Source organism: Myotis myotis, unplaced genomic scaffold, assembly GCF_014108235.1.
Source record: "Myotis myotis isolate mMyoMyo1 unplaced genomic scaffold, mMyoMyo1.p scaffold_m19_p_10, whole genome shotgun sequence".
Classification (NCBI taxonomy): Eukaryota; Metazoa; Chordata; class Mammalia; order Chiroptera; family Vespertilionidae; genus Myotis; species Myotis myotis.
Genome location: NW_023416314.1, coordinates 65,459,058 through 65,474,029, shown reverse-complemented (window position 1 = coordinate 65,474,029; position 14,972 = coordinate 65,459,058). Strand labels below are relative to the sequence as shown.

Below are 14,972 nucleotides of genomic sequence, written 5' to 3'. Positions count from 1 at the left end.
ACCATCAAAATGTTTTCATAATGGCTATTCCATTTTAAATGACTTAAAAAACTGTTCAAAGGTTCTAATATCTCCACACTGTTGCCAGCATTTGTAATTTTCTGTGTGTGTGTTTCTTAAATAACCATCCTAGAGGGTGTAAAACAGTACCTCAGTGGAGTTTTAACTTGTATTTTCCTAATGACTAATGTTGTTAAGCCACTTTTCATATACTCATTGGTCACTTGTATGTTTTCCGTTATAAATGTCTGCTCAGGTCTTTTGCCTTTTTAAAAAATATGTGGGTTGTTTACTATTTTGTTGTTGACTTGTACAAGTGCTTTGTATATTGTACATACTAGAACCTTCACAGATATATTACTTGCATTTTTTTACTTTGTGTGGGTCCCATTTTAATTATTTGATAATGTCCTTCAGTGCACAAAAGTCTGTTTTATAATTTTGATAAAGCACTAATTTCTGTATTTTTACTTTTGTTGCTTGTGCTTTTGTGTCAAATCTAAGAAACCAGTCAAGAGCTTCCTTGACCTGGGAGAGAGATAATTGAGCAGTCAAGTGTTAGAGTAGCATATTAAAGCAACACCCCATAAATGAAATAATGAAACCTGTAATTACTTATTACAGTGGAAATCTCTAGTCAAAGTTCATGACATTTATTGATTATCTGTTTATTTATTCCCATTATAGGTTTCCTGAATGGCCTGGATGGACAATCACAATCTAACAATGTTAAATGAATTCATTCTAATGGGGATCACGGACCTCCCAGGGCTGCAGGCTCCATTATTTGGGCTCTTCCTCATTGTTTACACAGTCTCCTTGGTGGGAAACCTGGGCTTGATTATCCTCACCAAGATAGACTCCAGGCTACAAACACCCATGTACTTTTTCCTGAGACACTTGGCTTTCACTGATCTTGGTTACTCAACAACTATAGGACCTAAAATGCTAGTAAATTTAGCTGTCAATCAACATACAATCTCTTATAATTGGTGTGCTACCCAACTCACTTTCTTCAGTATGTTTATCACCAGTGAAGTTTTTATTTTGTCAGCAATGGCCTATGATCGCTATGTGGCCATCTGTAACCCTCTACTCTACACAGTCATCATGTCACAAAGATTATGTCACTTGCTGGTGGCAATACCCTATCTATACAGTGTCTTTTTGTCTTTGCTGGCTGTCCTTAAAATTTTTATTTCATCCTTTTGTGGCTATAATGTCATCAGGCATTTCTACTGTGATAGTCTGCCATTGATATCTTTGCTCTGCTCAGACACACATGAAATCAAATTGATCATTCTGAGTTTTGCAGCTTTTAATCTAGTTTCATCTCTTCTGATAGTCCTTGTGTCCTACAATCTGATCCTGGTTGCCATCCTCAGGATGAATTCTGCAGAGGGCAGGCACAAGGCTTTCTCTACCTGTGGATCTCACCTGACGGTCATAGTCATATTCTATGGTACCTTATTCTTTATGTATGTGCAGCCCAAGTCCAGTCATTCATTTGATACTGACAAAATGGCCTCTTTATTTTACACTTTGGTCATACCCATGCTGAATCCCTTGATTTACAGTTTGAGGAACAAGGAGGTGAAGAATGCCTTAACTAGAACCTGGAACATGTGTGCAAACATTCTGTTGAAAATTCACTGTAAGATATGGTAGCAATAACTTATTTATTAGCCAATGTACACTAAGTGTCATTGCTTTAATCTTGCATTGTTACCTTCATGAAATGGACAAGAATCAATGTGTGATAGGCATAGAAATAAGAAAAGTATTTATTATTTTCAAACAAAATATATTACTAATAAATGACTACTTTTTGCTTATATTTCAGATATTAACCTATAAATATTCAAAGTCAGATTAGGTGCCATTCCTATATGTTCTCACATGTAGCTTTTTTTTTTTGCTTCCATTAAATATTTATTTTTATGAAACTAGCCTCTATATTTTATTCAAAATTACATGGTATAGGCACACAAAAAAATACCTTATGTATACAAAAATATCTGATTCTATAAATAGATTGATTCAAGGAAATATACTTACATTGTTAAGAGTAATAAACAAAATTTCTGTATTTATGGAGCTAAGACAAAATAAGTATAGAGGCAGTTTGAGAAGTAAGCTATATAATATGATGGATGGTATTGAGCAATAATAAAACATAATAGAACAAGCAGCCAGAATAGAGTTTAAATTTTAAGGTTGTCAGTAAGGGTGACATTTAAATAAACATTTGAAGATATGAATGAGTGGACTATAAGGCTATCTAGGCGAAGATCATATCACAGAGAGAGAAATGTAAATGCAACAGTTCTTAAATGACAATATTGCTTTTCTTTATGGAACATCAGAATCAAAGGTGGTTGAAGAATAAAATTTGATTAGAAAATAAAAGAGATAATAATAAACTTGTAACAGAAGTTTCCCTTTTAGGACTATATAGACCAGCGGTTCTCAACCTGTGGGTCGCGACCCCTTTGGCAGTCGAAGGACCCTTTCACAGGGGTCGCCTAAGACCATCCTGCATATCAGATATTTACATTATGATTCACAACAGTAGCAGCATTACAGTTAGGAAGTAGCAACAAACTGCATTAAATGCATTTCCTCATGGGTCACAACATGAGGAACTACATTTAAAGGGCCAGCTAGAAGGTTGAAAACCACTAAGAGACCATTGTAAAACTTGCCCTTTCTTCTGATTGATAAAAGGACCCTGAGAATTTTGATCCAATGATTAAATTAATTTTATATTAAATGACAAGTTAGAACTCTGTACAAATAATAGATTGTAGATACTAACAAAGGAAGTAGGAAATGCTGAGGGAGTTCATTTAGTTGTGATAATTGGGAAAGGACAGAAACTTAAACCAGGGCAGAAAGAGTCAAAGGATAAGAAATGAGTAGATTCTTAACACATTTTTTAAGAAAAGGTCAATAATATTTCTTCATTGTAGGGCGCAGCTACAGGATTAAGCCTCGGGCTGACCTGTTGGCAAAGCCACAAACAAGTCCCAGCTTAGAGGGCACAGTCCTCTTAGTATAATTAGGCTTGACCTTATGAAGCTCCTTAGATCTTATCTGGGAAGCCAATGGGCTGAGGGAGATGTAGCAAGTGCTGCCAAAACAAGTGAAACTCACAAGAACAGTGTAACTCTGGTGACCACTAACTTGTTTACATCTGGCTATAAAATAAAGGCTCAGCTTGCCTCTGGATCTCTCTCTGTGGCCTCAGCCAGGGACAGGAAGATTAACTTAGACCCAGCTTATTCTCTTTGTCTGTCATTTTTCCATTTGCCGCCCTCACTCAGGTTTCCGAACCCTTGGCTGAGCTGGCTCGGCACACTTCATATTGATGGGGTTTGTTAGAGGCTTGAAAAATATTAATTATTTTTAAAGAATGGAAAGACTGGTTTCAGAGCTCACCTAAGATACGCTGAATACTCTTTTCTGTTTCCAACTAATGTGGAAGAATAGAGACTGGACTTGCCTTTCTATTAAAACAAGAACAAACACAAGATGTAAGAAACAATAGTTTTCAAAACAATGATATTAGGCAACAAAACAGTTTCCCTGAGAGATGAAGAATAAGGGAGATGAACTATGATTACCCATCTTTCCTTTCTTACGAGTTTCTAGGCCACCCTGCCAAGAGGTCAAAACCTAGAAGAATACGTCAGCTGATGAGGCAGAGTTGACAGTCCAGTGAGACCAGGCAGCTAGAGTTCACAAGAAAGAATACTACAGACAAGGGGCTTCACAGACAAAGGAACGTGTGCATCTGCAGATAATCCTTCTCAATTATTCAAGGGATGACTGATCAGCACATGCAAGTGGAAACCACCCAAGGCTAAAGAAAGAATCACATTGATACGGAATTTTTGGACTGGAACCCCGATTCTTTGTCCGCTGGAGTCTAAGAATGAATCCATGGACAGGGGGTAGTATAGCAAAGGTGGAGATTTATTGAAGAACAAGTACAGACTCCCATGTGGGGAAAGGCGAAAGAGTCCCACAGAATGGACTCCCAACTTGGAAGGGGAAAAGGGCCCCACTGAGTTCCTTTTCTCTAAGGCTTATAAAGGCTGCAGATCTTGGTGCCTTGATATCCCCTCTGATTGGTCAATTTTCCCTTTGGAATTGGTTTCTACAGTGATTCCTGAGGCCCACCTCCCTCACTGTCCTCCTATTCCTTCTGGGAGTTCTTCCTTCTTTATTTTGTAAATATAGACCTTTTTTGGCTACTCTCAGTTCCCTTGTCTTATGGATATATACCTATTGCTGCTCCTTTGTCTTATGGAAATATAACTGCACCTGGCTCTCTTGTGTTATGGAAATGTACATTCTCCCAATCTGCAGCCCTATGTTTTTTTTTCATGAACCCCAATTGTTACAATTCCCCAAAACCTGCCTATATCTCCCTAAAACTCCCATTTCAATATGAAAAAATTAAAGACAGCAGTCTCAGAACTCAAACAGAGGCAGGAACTGTGACTATTTGTTACATAGAGTAGAAAAACTCATAATTCATGGGGTTTTATGTAGAATACACAAGAAGGTCTTACTCCGGAAGAGGAGAATAATTAACCTAAACTGAATATTGTTTTCTGATTTAAAAAAAGTTATAAAAGCAACATCTGAAAGGATATATATGTAATATATATATATATATATATATATATATATATATATATACACACACACATATGATAGATATATAGCAGTATATATATGCACACACACACATACACAACATATAAACATCAGGCTTAACTATTTAAAGACCTTCAGCTGATTGAATGAGACCCACCCACATTCTGGAGGGTAATTGGCTATACTCAAATTGTATTGATTTAAGTGTTAATCACATCTAAAGAAAATCTTCACAGCAACCCTAGACTGATTTTTGACCAACGAACTAGCCACCATAATCTAGCCATGAGACATAACAAGTAATCATCAAAGCAGAAAAAAAGGAGAGAAAGTTAATCCAGAGTAAAAGGCAAGAATGTAATACCAAACATACAAACAAATCTAACTCACTGATGAATACAATTAACAAATTCCCCGCCTTGTATTTTGTTAAACTTTGAAATTCTTCAGGGACAATTAAGAAATTGCTTGGCATATCTTCAGGGAGTGTATCAGACAGTGGAAATAATCTTTAAATTGTTCTCACTATTTCATGTCATAAAGCATACCAGGAAAAGCAAGAGAGAGGCTTCATCACAGGTAAGCAGATAGATATTTTATGTGATGCTGTATTATGCCGATATCCAGATAGTGTTGGTGACATTTGCAAGATAACAACTTTTTCTATGGGAAACCAAACCAAAATATCAGGACTTCTCCTTGGCTTCAGTGCATAGTATGCTATTGATGATGCATGAGAACAATAGAGCTGCTCTCCTTTCAATTCAGATTAATTGTTAAAATATTTTCCCAAATGCTAAAAAGCATCTTTGCAATGCTAGTGTCATATTGCTCATGTGAAATTTATGTATCATATAAATACTTAATCATATGAATAACAGGAGACAAAACCAAGAGACAGGAAAGCCAAACAAAAGAGTCAAGAATGGAAAACGGAAAATTCTGACAGAATTATCAAGCTGAAAGTATTCAATTTCCAGTGTTATGTCCTTCTAAACCCTGAGTCATTTAGTGCCGCTAGGCTCTTCTTCTAAAAAATATTGCAATAATTATTGACTATTTAAATCAATGTATGAATGTGAATTTTTTCTGATAAACTTGATGGGCAAAAAGGGTGTTTTCACCTTACATTCAGATGTGAAAAGCAATTTTTGGAGGGTAGAAGATTTTTACGTTTTATGGTGATGGTACAATGTACACTGTGTTCAATTTCCAGTGAAATCTGTCAGAAATCACATGTAATTTCTCACCGAGTATATCTTTAACAATAATAATCTGATAGTCGACACAGATAGCAAACTATACAAACCTAATTTGATGCTTTCTATAGAAGTCTAAAGCCGGTGAGACAAAGCCCTTCTTCCTTCCCTTATCTTACAGGAAAACCATCACCTACAGATGTAATTTTTTCTTTAGCCTTTCATTGAACCTAAAAAAAATTATATTGCTTCTTGTTTATTCCATTCATTTACATTTTTCTTAAAGAATTTCAGTATCTCTGACTTAAAATGGTAGGTACTTGGGAATAGGATAGTATATTAGAAGCTCACATCAGTAGCAGCAATGTTTTATGGGGGGAAAAAATGTGGATTTCCCATAAACATGTTTAAAATGTAATGCTTTATATTTTGTATTTTTCTATATGCTTTCTTATACCTAATTCAGTGACTCCTGTTTATATTTTCCTTATAGACAGAATCAATTGTATTGTTTTCATTTTTTAAAGAAAATGTATATAACATTTTTTATCCATTATTTATTTGATCTTAGAAGACATTCTCATTTTACTTTGGCATTACTCTAGTATTTTTTTAAACTGGTGGAATGTCAGGGATATTTCTATACATCTTTGTTTTATTATAATTATTTATGTCTACATTAAAAGCTTTTTTATACTAGGAGGAGTCCTTTGTGGCCAGACTTTAACATCATGGAATCCATATTTATACCTTTGAACTTTATCTTGACAATATACTGTTGTGTAATGCAATGATTTTACACCATTTTTTTTCAGTAGAGAATGTCTTTATCCAAAGGGAATGTTTACAAAATTTCATTACATAAAACCAATTCCAGTAATCTTCCTGTCTCTCAGTTTCTTCATACTAGCTTAGGTTCCACTATGACAAAATATATATTTTATGTTACAAACAACATAATGTATGTTAGTTATAATGCACCCAGAGAAAAAGAGATATGTTAGGTTTTATGTGAATTTGTATTAAATATTTTAAGTAAGGAAGAAGATCAATTATTCACAATAACAGCACATTTATGTTCCACTTATGGTCATGGAATGGATCCTGGTGGAAAGATGCAAGCATGCACCAGGAACAGTTACCTGGATAACAGACTACTCAGGCTCTTTATCAGCATACTCCAGACAAAGAAGTTATGTCACATAAAAAGAATGTATGTAGACATGTGTAAAGGTAATCTATTTCAGGAACATACTGTCTACACTTAAAAAATAAAAGCAGACACACAAAATAAAAATGACATGTATTTACTATTAGAGGGATATTTCTAGGTACTGTATATACAATGAAACATTTAATTTTTATATCTTCCCAACCATATTATGAAGAACAATTGATTTTGTTGTTGTGTATAGAAATTAAGAAAACTTACATCATTAGCCCTAAGTACTCCTTAGTATATCCAACAAATGTAAGTATAACAGAGACTATATCTACCTATGTATATTTTCCTATACACATAATATCTACTATGATCTTTAGGAGTTTCCATAAGATACACATTTGTCCAATATTGGTCGTGTGCTAAATTTGTCATCCTGCATCAACTGTGGACATAATGGCTTTAAAAGGAATATGTTTTATTTTTTAAAGTCTACAATAAAATGTAATAATATTTATTGAACACTTTTAAAATTAATATTTGTGTATTATAAACAAAATTGCAATGTCTATATTACAGAATACTTATAAATATATGAATATATTATTATGAAACATAAACCTTAATAAATGGCATCTGAAATTCTTGTAGGCGATACCTTAACATGACAAATTAATGTGAGTTTTAGTAAATTAAATTAAAGGAATATGTTTTAAATGAGGGGATTCTAAATGTTTCTACACATAATTAGAATTTGGATTTTAAAAATGCTATTATGTAATTAACATAGGTTCACGTCACATTGTGTGATTATAATTTAGTAAGTGCAATTATGTAATTGTCATTGCATAAAAGACAACAGAATAGCTTAACAGTGAACTACAAACCTAATGCCTACAGTTTTCAACATTTTTTACATTTACTGCCTTTTTCTCTTTATATCTATATGGTTACCTATAACAGGGTTTGCCACCATTGGACTTACTGGCATTTGGGGCTGTAAAATGCTTTGTGGGGGGTACACACTAACACAGTAGGATAATTAGCAACCTTACTAGACGCCAACCACGTATACCAGAGGCACAGCTCCTTCAGATGTGACAACAAAATAGCTTCCAATATTATCAATGTTAGAGGGGGAAAAATTTCCCCCAGTGGAAAACACAAAACTCTGTCTCCAGCTCTATTCTTGTCTCTGTTTTTATTTGTGGGAAGTGGATTATTTTAATATAGCCTAACTGGTATATTAGGATTTATTTTATTTATACTAACATTGTATACAAAAAAAATTGCTTGCCCTAACTGGTCTGGCTCATTGGATAGAGCGTCAGCCTGTGGACTGAAAGGTCCTGGGTTCGATTCTGGTCAAGGGCATGTACCGTGGTTGCGGGCACATCCCCAGTAGGAGGTGTGCAGGAGGCAGCTGATCGATGTTTCTCTCTCATCGATGTTTCTTTTTTTTTTTTTTTTTTTTTTTTTTTTTTTTTTTTTTTTTTTTTTTTTTTTTAAATATATTTTATTGATTTTTTACAGAGAGGAAGGGAGAGAGATAGAGAGTTAGAAACATCGATGAGAGAGAAACATCGATCAGCTGCCTCTTGCACATCTCCTACTGGGGATATGCCTGCAACCCAGGTACATGCCCTTGACCGGAATCGAACCTGGGACCTTTCAGTCCGCAGGCCGACGCTCTATCCACTGAGCCAAACCGGTTTTGGCTCATCGATGTTTCTGACTCTCTATCCTTCTCCCTTTCTCTCTGTAAAAAATCAATAATATATATTTTTTTAAAAAATTGCTAGATGTTACTACATAAAAGCTATTGAACATGTGAATGTCTCTATCCAGAATAGGTTTTCTGATAAACCTGCATGGACCAACAAAACCTAACAGTGCTAACAGAATTCATTCTAATGGGAATCACAGACCACCCTGAGCTGCAGGCCACCTTCTTTGGGGTGTTCCTCATCATCTATGCAGTCTCCGTGGTGGGCAACATGGGCATGATCATCATCACCAAGATGGACTCCAGGCTGCAGACACCCATGTACTTCTTTCTCAGACACCTGGCTTTCACTGACCTTGGTTATTCAACAGCTGTGGGACCAAAAATGTTGGCAAACATTGTAACTAAACAAAAGACTATTTCCTACATTTGCTGTGCAGCCCAGCTAGCGTTCTTCATCTTCTTCATCATTAGTGAACTTTTCATTCTGTCAGCAATGGCCTATGACCGCTATGTGGCCATCTGTAATCCTCTGCTCTACACAGTCATCATGTCACCAAGGGTATGCTGGGCACTGGTAGCAGTCCCCTATCTCTACAGTGCTGTTCTCTCTCTAATAATCACCATAAAGATTTTTATTTCATCTTTCTGTGGCCATAATATCATTAATCATTTCTACTGTGACAATCTTCCCTTGTTGACACTGATATGCTCCAGCACACATGACATTGAGTTAATAATACTGATCTTTTCAGTGTTTAATTTGGTTTCATCTCTTCTGGTGGTCCTTGTGTCCTACATTCTGATCCTCCTGGCCATCCTCAAGATGCAGTCTGCAGAGGGCAGGCACAAGGCCTTCTCCACCTGTGGATCTCACCTGACAGTGGTGGTTGTATTCTATGCAACTCTATCCTTCATGTATATGCAGCCCAAGTCCAGTCATTCCTTTGACAGTGATAAAATGGCCTCTGTGTTTTACACTTTGATCATACCCATGCTGAACCCCTTGATCTACAGCCTGAGAAACAAAGAAGTGAAAGGTGCCCTGCATAGCCTATGGAAAATCCTTAGCAAGCACCCAAGGTGAAGTTCAATATCAAATGTATATACCATGAATTAGGTTATAGAAGCTGTTTATGATATATGATAAGCCTTAGAACGCAGTGATATTTAATAGGCCTTGGAAACTAGAAATGTTTTCTTGTTATCAACTTGTGAATGTTCACCTAATAATAATTGTTCTCATATCAGCTGCTGGTTGGTACAGTATCTGCAAATCAATAAATATGACACACTATGTAAATAAAATGAAGGATAAAAATCACATGATCATATCAATAGATGTAGAAAAAAAGTATTTGATAAAATCCAGCACCCATTTATGATAAACACTCTCAGCAAACTCAGGGTAGAGCGAAGATATCTCAACTAAATAAAGGGCATATATGAGAAACCATAGCCAACATCATATTCAATGGGCAAAAGGTACAAGCATTTCCTTTCAGATCAGGAACAAGACAGGGATGTCCACTTTTACCAATCTTATTCAACTCATTACTGGAAGTCCTAGCCACAGCAATCAGACAAGAAGAAATAAAAGGCATTTAAATTGGAAAGAAGTAAAATTGTCATTATCTGCATATGACATGATACCATATATACAGAACCCTAAAGATTCCACCAAAAACCTACTAGAACTGATAAGTGAATTTAGTAAAGTAGCAGGATACAAAATAAATATCCAGAAATCAATTGCATTTTTATATACCAATTATGAACTATCAGAAAGGGAAACTAAAAAACAATTCCATTTACAATTGCTTCAAATAGAACAAAATTCCTAGGAATAAATTTAACCAGTGATGCAAAGAGACCTGTATTCTAAAAATTATAAAGCACTGATGAAAGTAATTTAAGAACATGCAAATAAGTGGAAGCATAGACTGTGTTCATAGTTAGGAGGAGTTAACATAATTAAAATATCCATAATACCCAATCTACAGATTCAACACAATTCCTATCAAGACATGAATGGTGTATTTCACAGAACTAGAACAAGTATTCCAAAAATTTATATGGAACCACTAAAGACCCTGAATAACACAGTGATTTTTGCGAAAGAACAAAGTTGGAAGAATTAGGCTACATAATATCAAATTATAACAAGGCCATAGTTATCAAAATAGCATGATATTAGCATAAAAACAAATTAATTTTTTATCTACTAACAAACACAAGTAAAATTGTTTTAAACTGTCAATTACATAGAAATATCTGTAAAATCTTAAAAGAAAAAAATCTAATGAATGCTTTGCATGGCTTTATTGCTAGAAACTACAAAAACATCACCGAGTTATTAAAGAAAACGTAAGTGTGGCAATATGTCATGCCCATTGGGTCTCAGAAATAAATGTGATGAGGTTAATACAGTGCTCCCTAAATTTTCCCATAGGTTAATGCAGTAACAATCAAAATTTCAGTATTTTTTAATACTTGAGTTGATATCAAATGTATGTGGGAATGCAAGTGTTCTAGAATAACCAGGCAATATGTTAGAAAAAAGAATGTAAGGAATTTCCAATAAAAGATACCAATACTTTAAATAAAACCCGATTATTTTTCAGATTTAACCCATTTTAATACCTTAATCAATAAAGGAAAAAGTAGATTTTAAAAAATTGCACGTATGAATAGAAAGACCAATAAAATGAATAAAAATAAAGTGTAAAAATAGACTCACATTTGTAACTTCACTTGATTTAAACAAAAGCTGCACTGCAATGTAGAAAAAATAAAGAAGAGCTTCTTAGTAAATAGGTTCCCTATGTAACACACGAACCTTAGTCATTTGCTTGTATCATGTGTAAAAATTAATTGAGATATATTATGAGTATGCATGTGAAAACTAAAATCATGACATTTCTTTAAAAAAAGTGAAATAATACCTTGCAAAGATTTCATAAAGAGGGTACAAAATATAATAATGCTAAAATAGATAAATAGCATTCTAAATAAAATTAAAACTTGTAATTTGGGAGATTAAACTGTTATCGGAGATAACATTGGCAAATATGTTCTCCCATGCAGTGGGCTTTCTTGTTGTTTTGTTGATTTTTTTTTTTTTTTTTTGCTGTGCAGAAGCTTTTTTTTTTTTTTTTTTATGTAATCCCATTTGTTTATTTTCTCCTTAGTTTCCATTGCCTTAGGAGCTGTATCAGTAAAGATATTGCTACGACAAATGTCTGCTATTTTGCTGCCTATGGCTTCTCCAAAATTTATAGGAAACTCATACAATTTAACAAAAGGAAGATAAACAATCAAAAAATTGGCAAAGGACCTAAATAGACACTTTTCGCAAGAAGATATGCAGAAGGCCAAGAGACATATGAAAACATGCTCAAAGTCACTAATCATCCGAGAGATGCAAATCAAAACAACGAGGTACTATCTCAGACCTGTCAGAATGACTATCATCAACAAATCAACAACAGACAAGATCATTAATCATTAGACAAATGCAAGTATGACTATACTGTGATATCACTACCTACCCTTCAGGATGGCTAAAATTCAAAAGTTTGAACAATAGTACCAAATGTTGATTAGAATGTGAAGAAACTAGGATGATTTTACTTTGAGAGACTAAATTGCTATAAACACTGTGGAAAAATAAAGCAGTGAAAACTAAAGTTTAATATGTATATTCTCAATAATTTTATTACTGAGTAATCATGCCTACTAGAGGATAAGTAATAGCATGTTTTGGCAGAGGTTATTATTATAGATGTTAAATTTTAAAAATCCAGATGCTTGGGGTAAATATATCATGGGCCTTGAAAAGAAAGATTCCTTTGATATGAACCCTAATAACAGAGTTTATCTGCTGAGTTGGACTCCCCATGGTCAACTGAGGGCTTACATTTTATGAATAATAAGAGTCTAGCAGCCATTTCCAATAGGAGATGCCCAAGTACTCAGTATACCAAGAACAACCTCAGAATAAACTCTTGGCTTCCCACACTATGTCCTGCTTTTTTATGCCATCTGGGTCCATCACTGAAGGGAAGCCCTGGTTTTGCTTTTTGACCAATAGCCTGAGACATGCCTGGTTTAATCAGAACTACATAAATTATATCCTCATTTGCATTCATGTGGACCAATTAAAACTATATAATTTGAAAACCTCATTTACAGGAGACCAAAGTAAGAACTATGGGTGAGAAAATTCTCTATAAAATGTGACTTCTCTGGACAATATAGGTTTCTCCCTGAATCTGTGTCTCCTAGGATGCACAAATACATGCTTTTATTCTTTATTACAGTCTAATATCAATTTTGGTTGATCATATAATGGCATGTTCAAATAATGCATACTGCATGAAAGGGTTAAAGAGAATAAAACAGGGCAGAGAAAGACATATGTGCTTAGCAGATATCTTGCAGAAAGCTTGCAGCCTTGAGCACAGCATAGCTCAGATAACCAGAAGACACCTGGCATGAGAGGAACCAAGGACGGACCAGACCTTTATGTCAGCAAAGCGGCTTGCAGCCAGCAAGGATTAATAAAAACCTATCTCTCCCTGCTCTCTTCACTGATGCCTTTCCCAGTCTCAGTCCATCTGCACCCCGGTGGTCAGAATAAAATCTTTTTTGATACATTATGGCCTCATGTCATAGGTGTGCGACCCTGTACCACTCCGAACTTTCACTGCACACAAAGTGATAACAATATAAGATTTAAAAAGATGGATTGAGCTTCTTTAGAAAAATCTGTTCATCAAAATTTATAGTGTGAAAAGGGAAACTCTCATAATGAAAGAAAATATTTTATCAGAATTATATATCAGATGTATATATCTGACCTCATATGAAAACTATAAAAATAATTCTTACAACTGAAAAAATTAGTTGACATGAAATACAATATAAAGGTGACAAAAGATATGGACACTTTTCAAATAAAATATAAATCCAGGCATTAAACATATGAAAAGATTTTCAATTTCATTCAGCATCAGGAAAATGCAGATTAAAATCACTATGATATCCAGCCACATCATCCAGAATGGTTATGAAGAAAACAGTGGAAAGTATTAAATCTTGACAAGGATATGGATTGATCATAACTATTTGTGATACCCAACCCAGGTTCAACTGCCTGCAGCTCGAAAACCAACAACAGAGGGACAAGGTTTGGTGAAAGGAAAGAGGTTTGCTCAAGCGTAGGCAGTTTGAGAAGGTGGCAGACTAACGTTTCAAAGGCCATCTTAACAACTGGACTCAGGCAGGGGTTTTTATAAAAAGGGAGGGAGAAGAAAATAAACATTACAAAGGAGAGGTTTGAGAGTTGTCGTTTGAGAGTTGTCTTATGTACAAATCAGCGCAGTCTGTTCTGATAACAGGTCAAGCCATGGTCTGGTTTGCAACATCCTGTTTTTTTGTGTGTGTGTTTTTTTTAAATGATTGAAGGTCAGCAAACCACCTGGAGCCGAAATGTCTGGAAACTGAAGTCTGCTTCTTTTGAAGTTAGTTCCTAGAATTTTTAAGCAAACAGTTACATATTAGTTAATGGGTCATCATTTACAAAAACAACCTTAATGGAATGGTGGGTGGGTTACATTTGCACTGCTGGTGGGAACATGCATTGATGTAACTGAGATAGGCTGAATCACTCTTATTGACCCTCTCCTAGATAAGATTAAAGTTTCCCTTCAGATACTCACTCCCCAAACCAATGTGTCTGCACCTGTGCCAGTCAATGCCAGCCCAGGTTGGGAATCTGAAGAACAAAAATATCCACACTGCATCTGCAGGAGAAAACCCAGATCTATAAAAGCCAGACCCCAGCAGCAGTTCTGGGAGCCATACTCTGTCAGTGTGTGCTCCCTTGATGGGTCAAGCTCACTTCTTCTATTTTCCTCTCACCCAGTTTTTAGTAAACTTCTCTTTTGAATCAATTTGGCCTCTTCTCTTGATTTCTATCCTGGGTGAGGGAGGAGAACCCCTCTGCCACTGCATAATCACTCTGGAAATTCATTTGTCAGCGTTTACTGAATATGCATATTCTATGACTCAGCAATGTCAGTGTTAAGAATATATCTAAGTAGAAATATATTCAAGATTAAGCTCATATAGATTGAGTATTGGTGTGGACCCAAGGGAGAATGAGAATAGCTGTTTTAATTGGCAGTATCAGGAATTTTTGTGCATATTTTTC

The 14,972-nt window shown here is 35.1% G+C and overlaps 2 protein-coding genes across 2 annotated transcripts; both read left to right on the top strand.

Annotated features, from left to right (window-relative positions):
• The first annotated feature begins 705 nt into the window (after positions 1-705).
• LOC118665467 (olfactory receptor 8K3-like) lies at positions 706-1,668 on the top strand. Its single transcript, XM_036326916.1, has one exon. The coding sequence runs from the start codon at positions 706-708 to the stop codon at positions 1,666-1,668; it is 963 nt and encodes a 320-aa protein (XP_036182809.1).
• Positions 1,669-8,900: 7,232 nt separating this feature from the next.
• On the top strand, positions 8,901-13,799 carry LOC118663976 (olfactory receptor 8K3-like). The gene is made up of 2 exons (XM_036323883.1): positions 8,901-9,807; positions 13,768-13,799. The coding sequence occupies exons 1-2, from the start codon at positions 8,901-8,903 to the stop codon at positions 13,797-13,799; spliced, it is 939 nt and encodes a 312-aa protein (XP_036179776.1).
• The last annotated feature ends 1,173 nt before the right edge of the window (positions 13,800-14,972 follow it).

Excerpts from the sequence above, each read along its gene's own strand:
- LOC118665467 (XM_036326916.1), top strand. The coding sequence starts at position 706 with ATGGACAATCACAATCTAACAATGTTAAATGAATTCATTCTAATGGGG.
- LOC118663976 (XM_036323883.1), top strand. The coding sequence starts at position 8,901 with ATGGACCAACAAAACCTAACAGTGCTAACAGAATTCATTCTAATGGGA. Across the intron at positions 9,808-13,767 it reads AGTGAAAGGTGCCCTGCATA|CATCAGGAAAATGCAGATTA; the intron begins GCCTATGGAAAA and ends AATTTCATTCAG.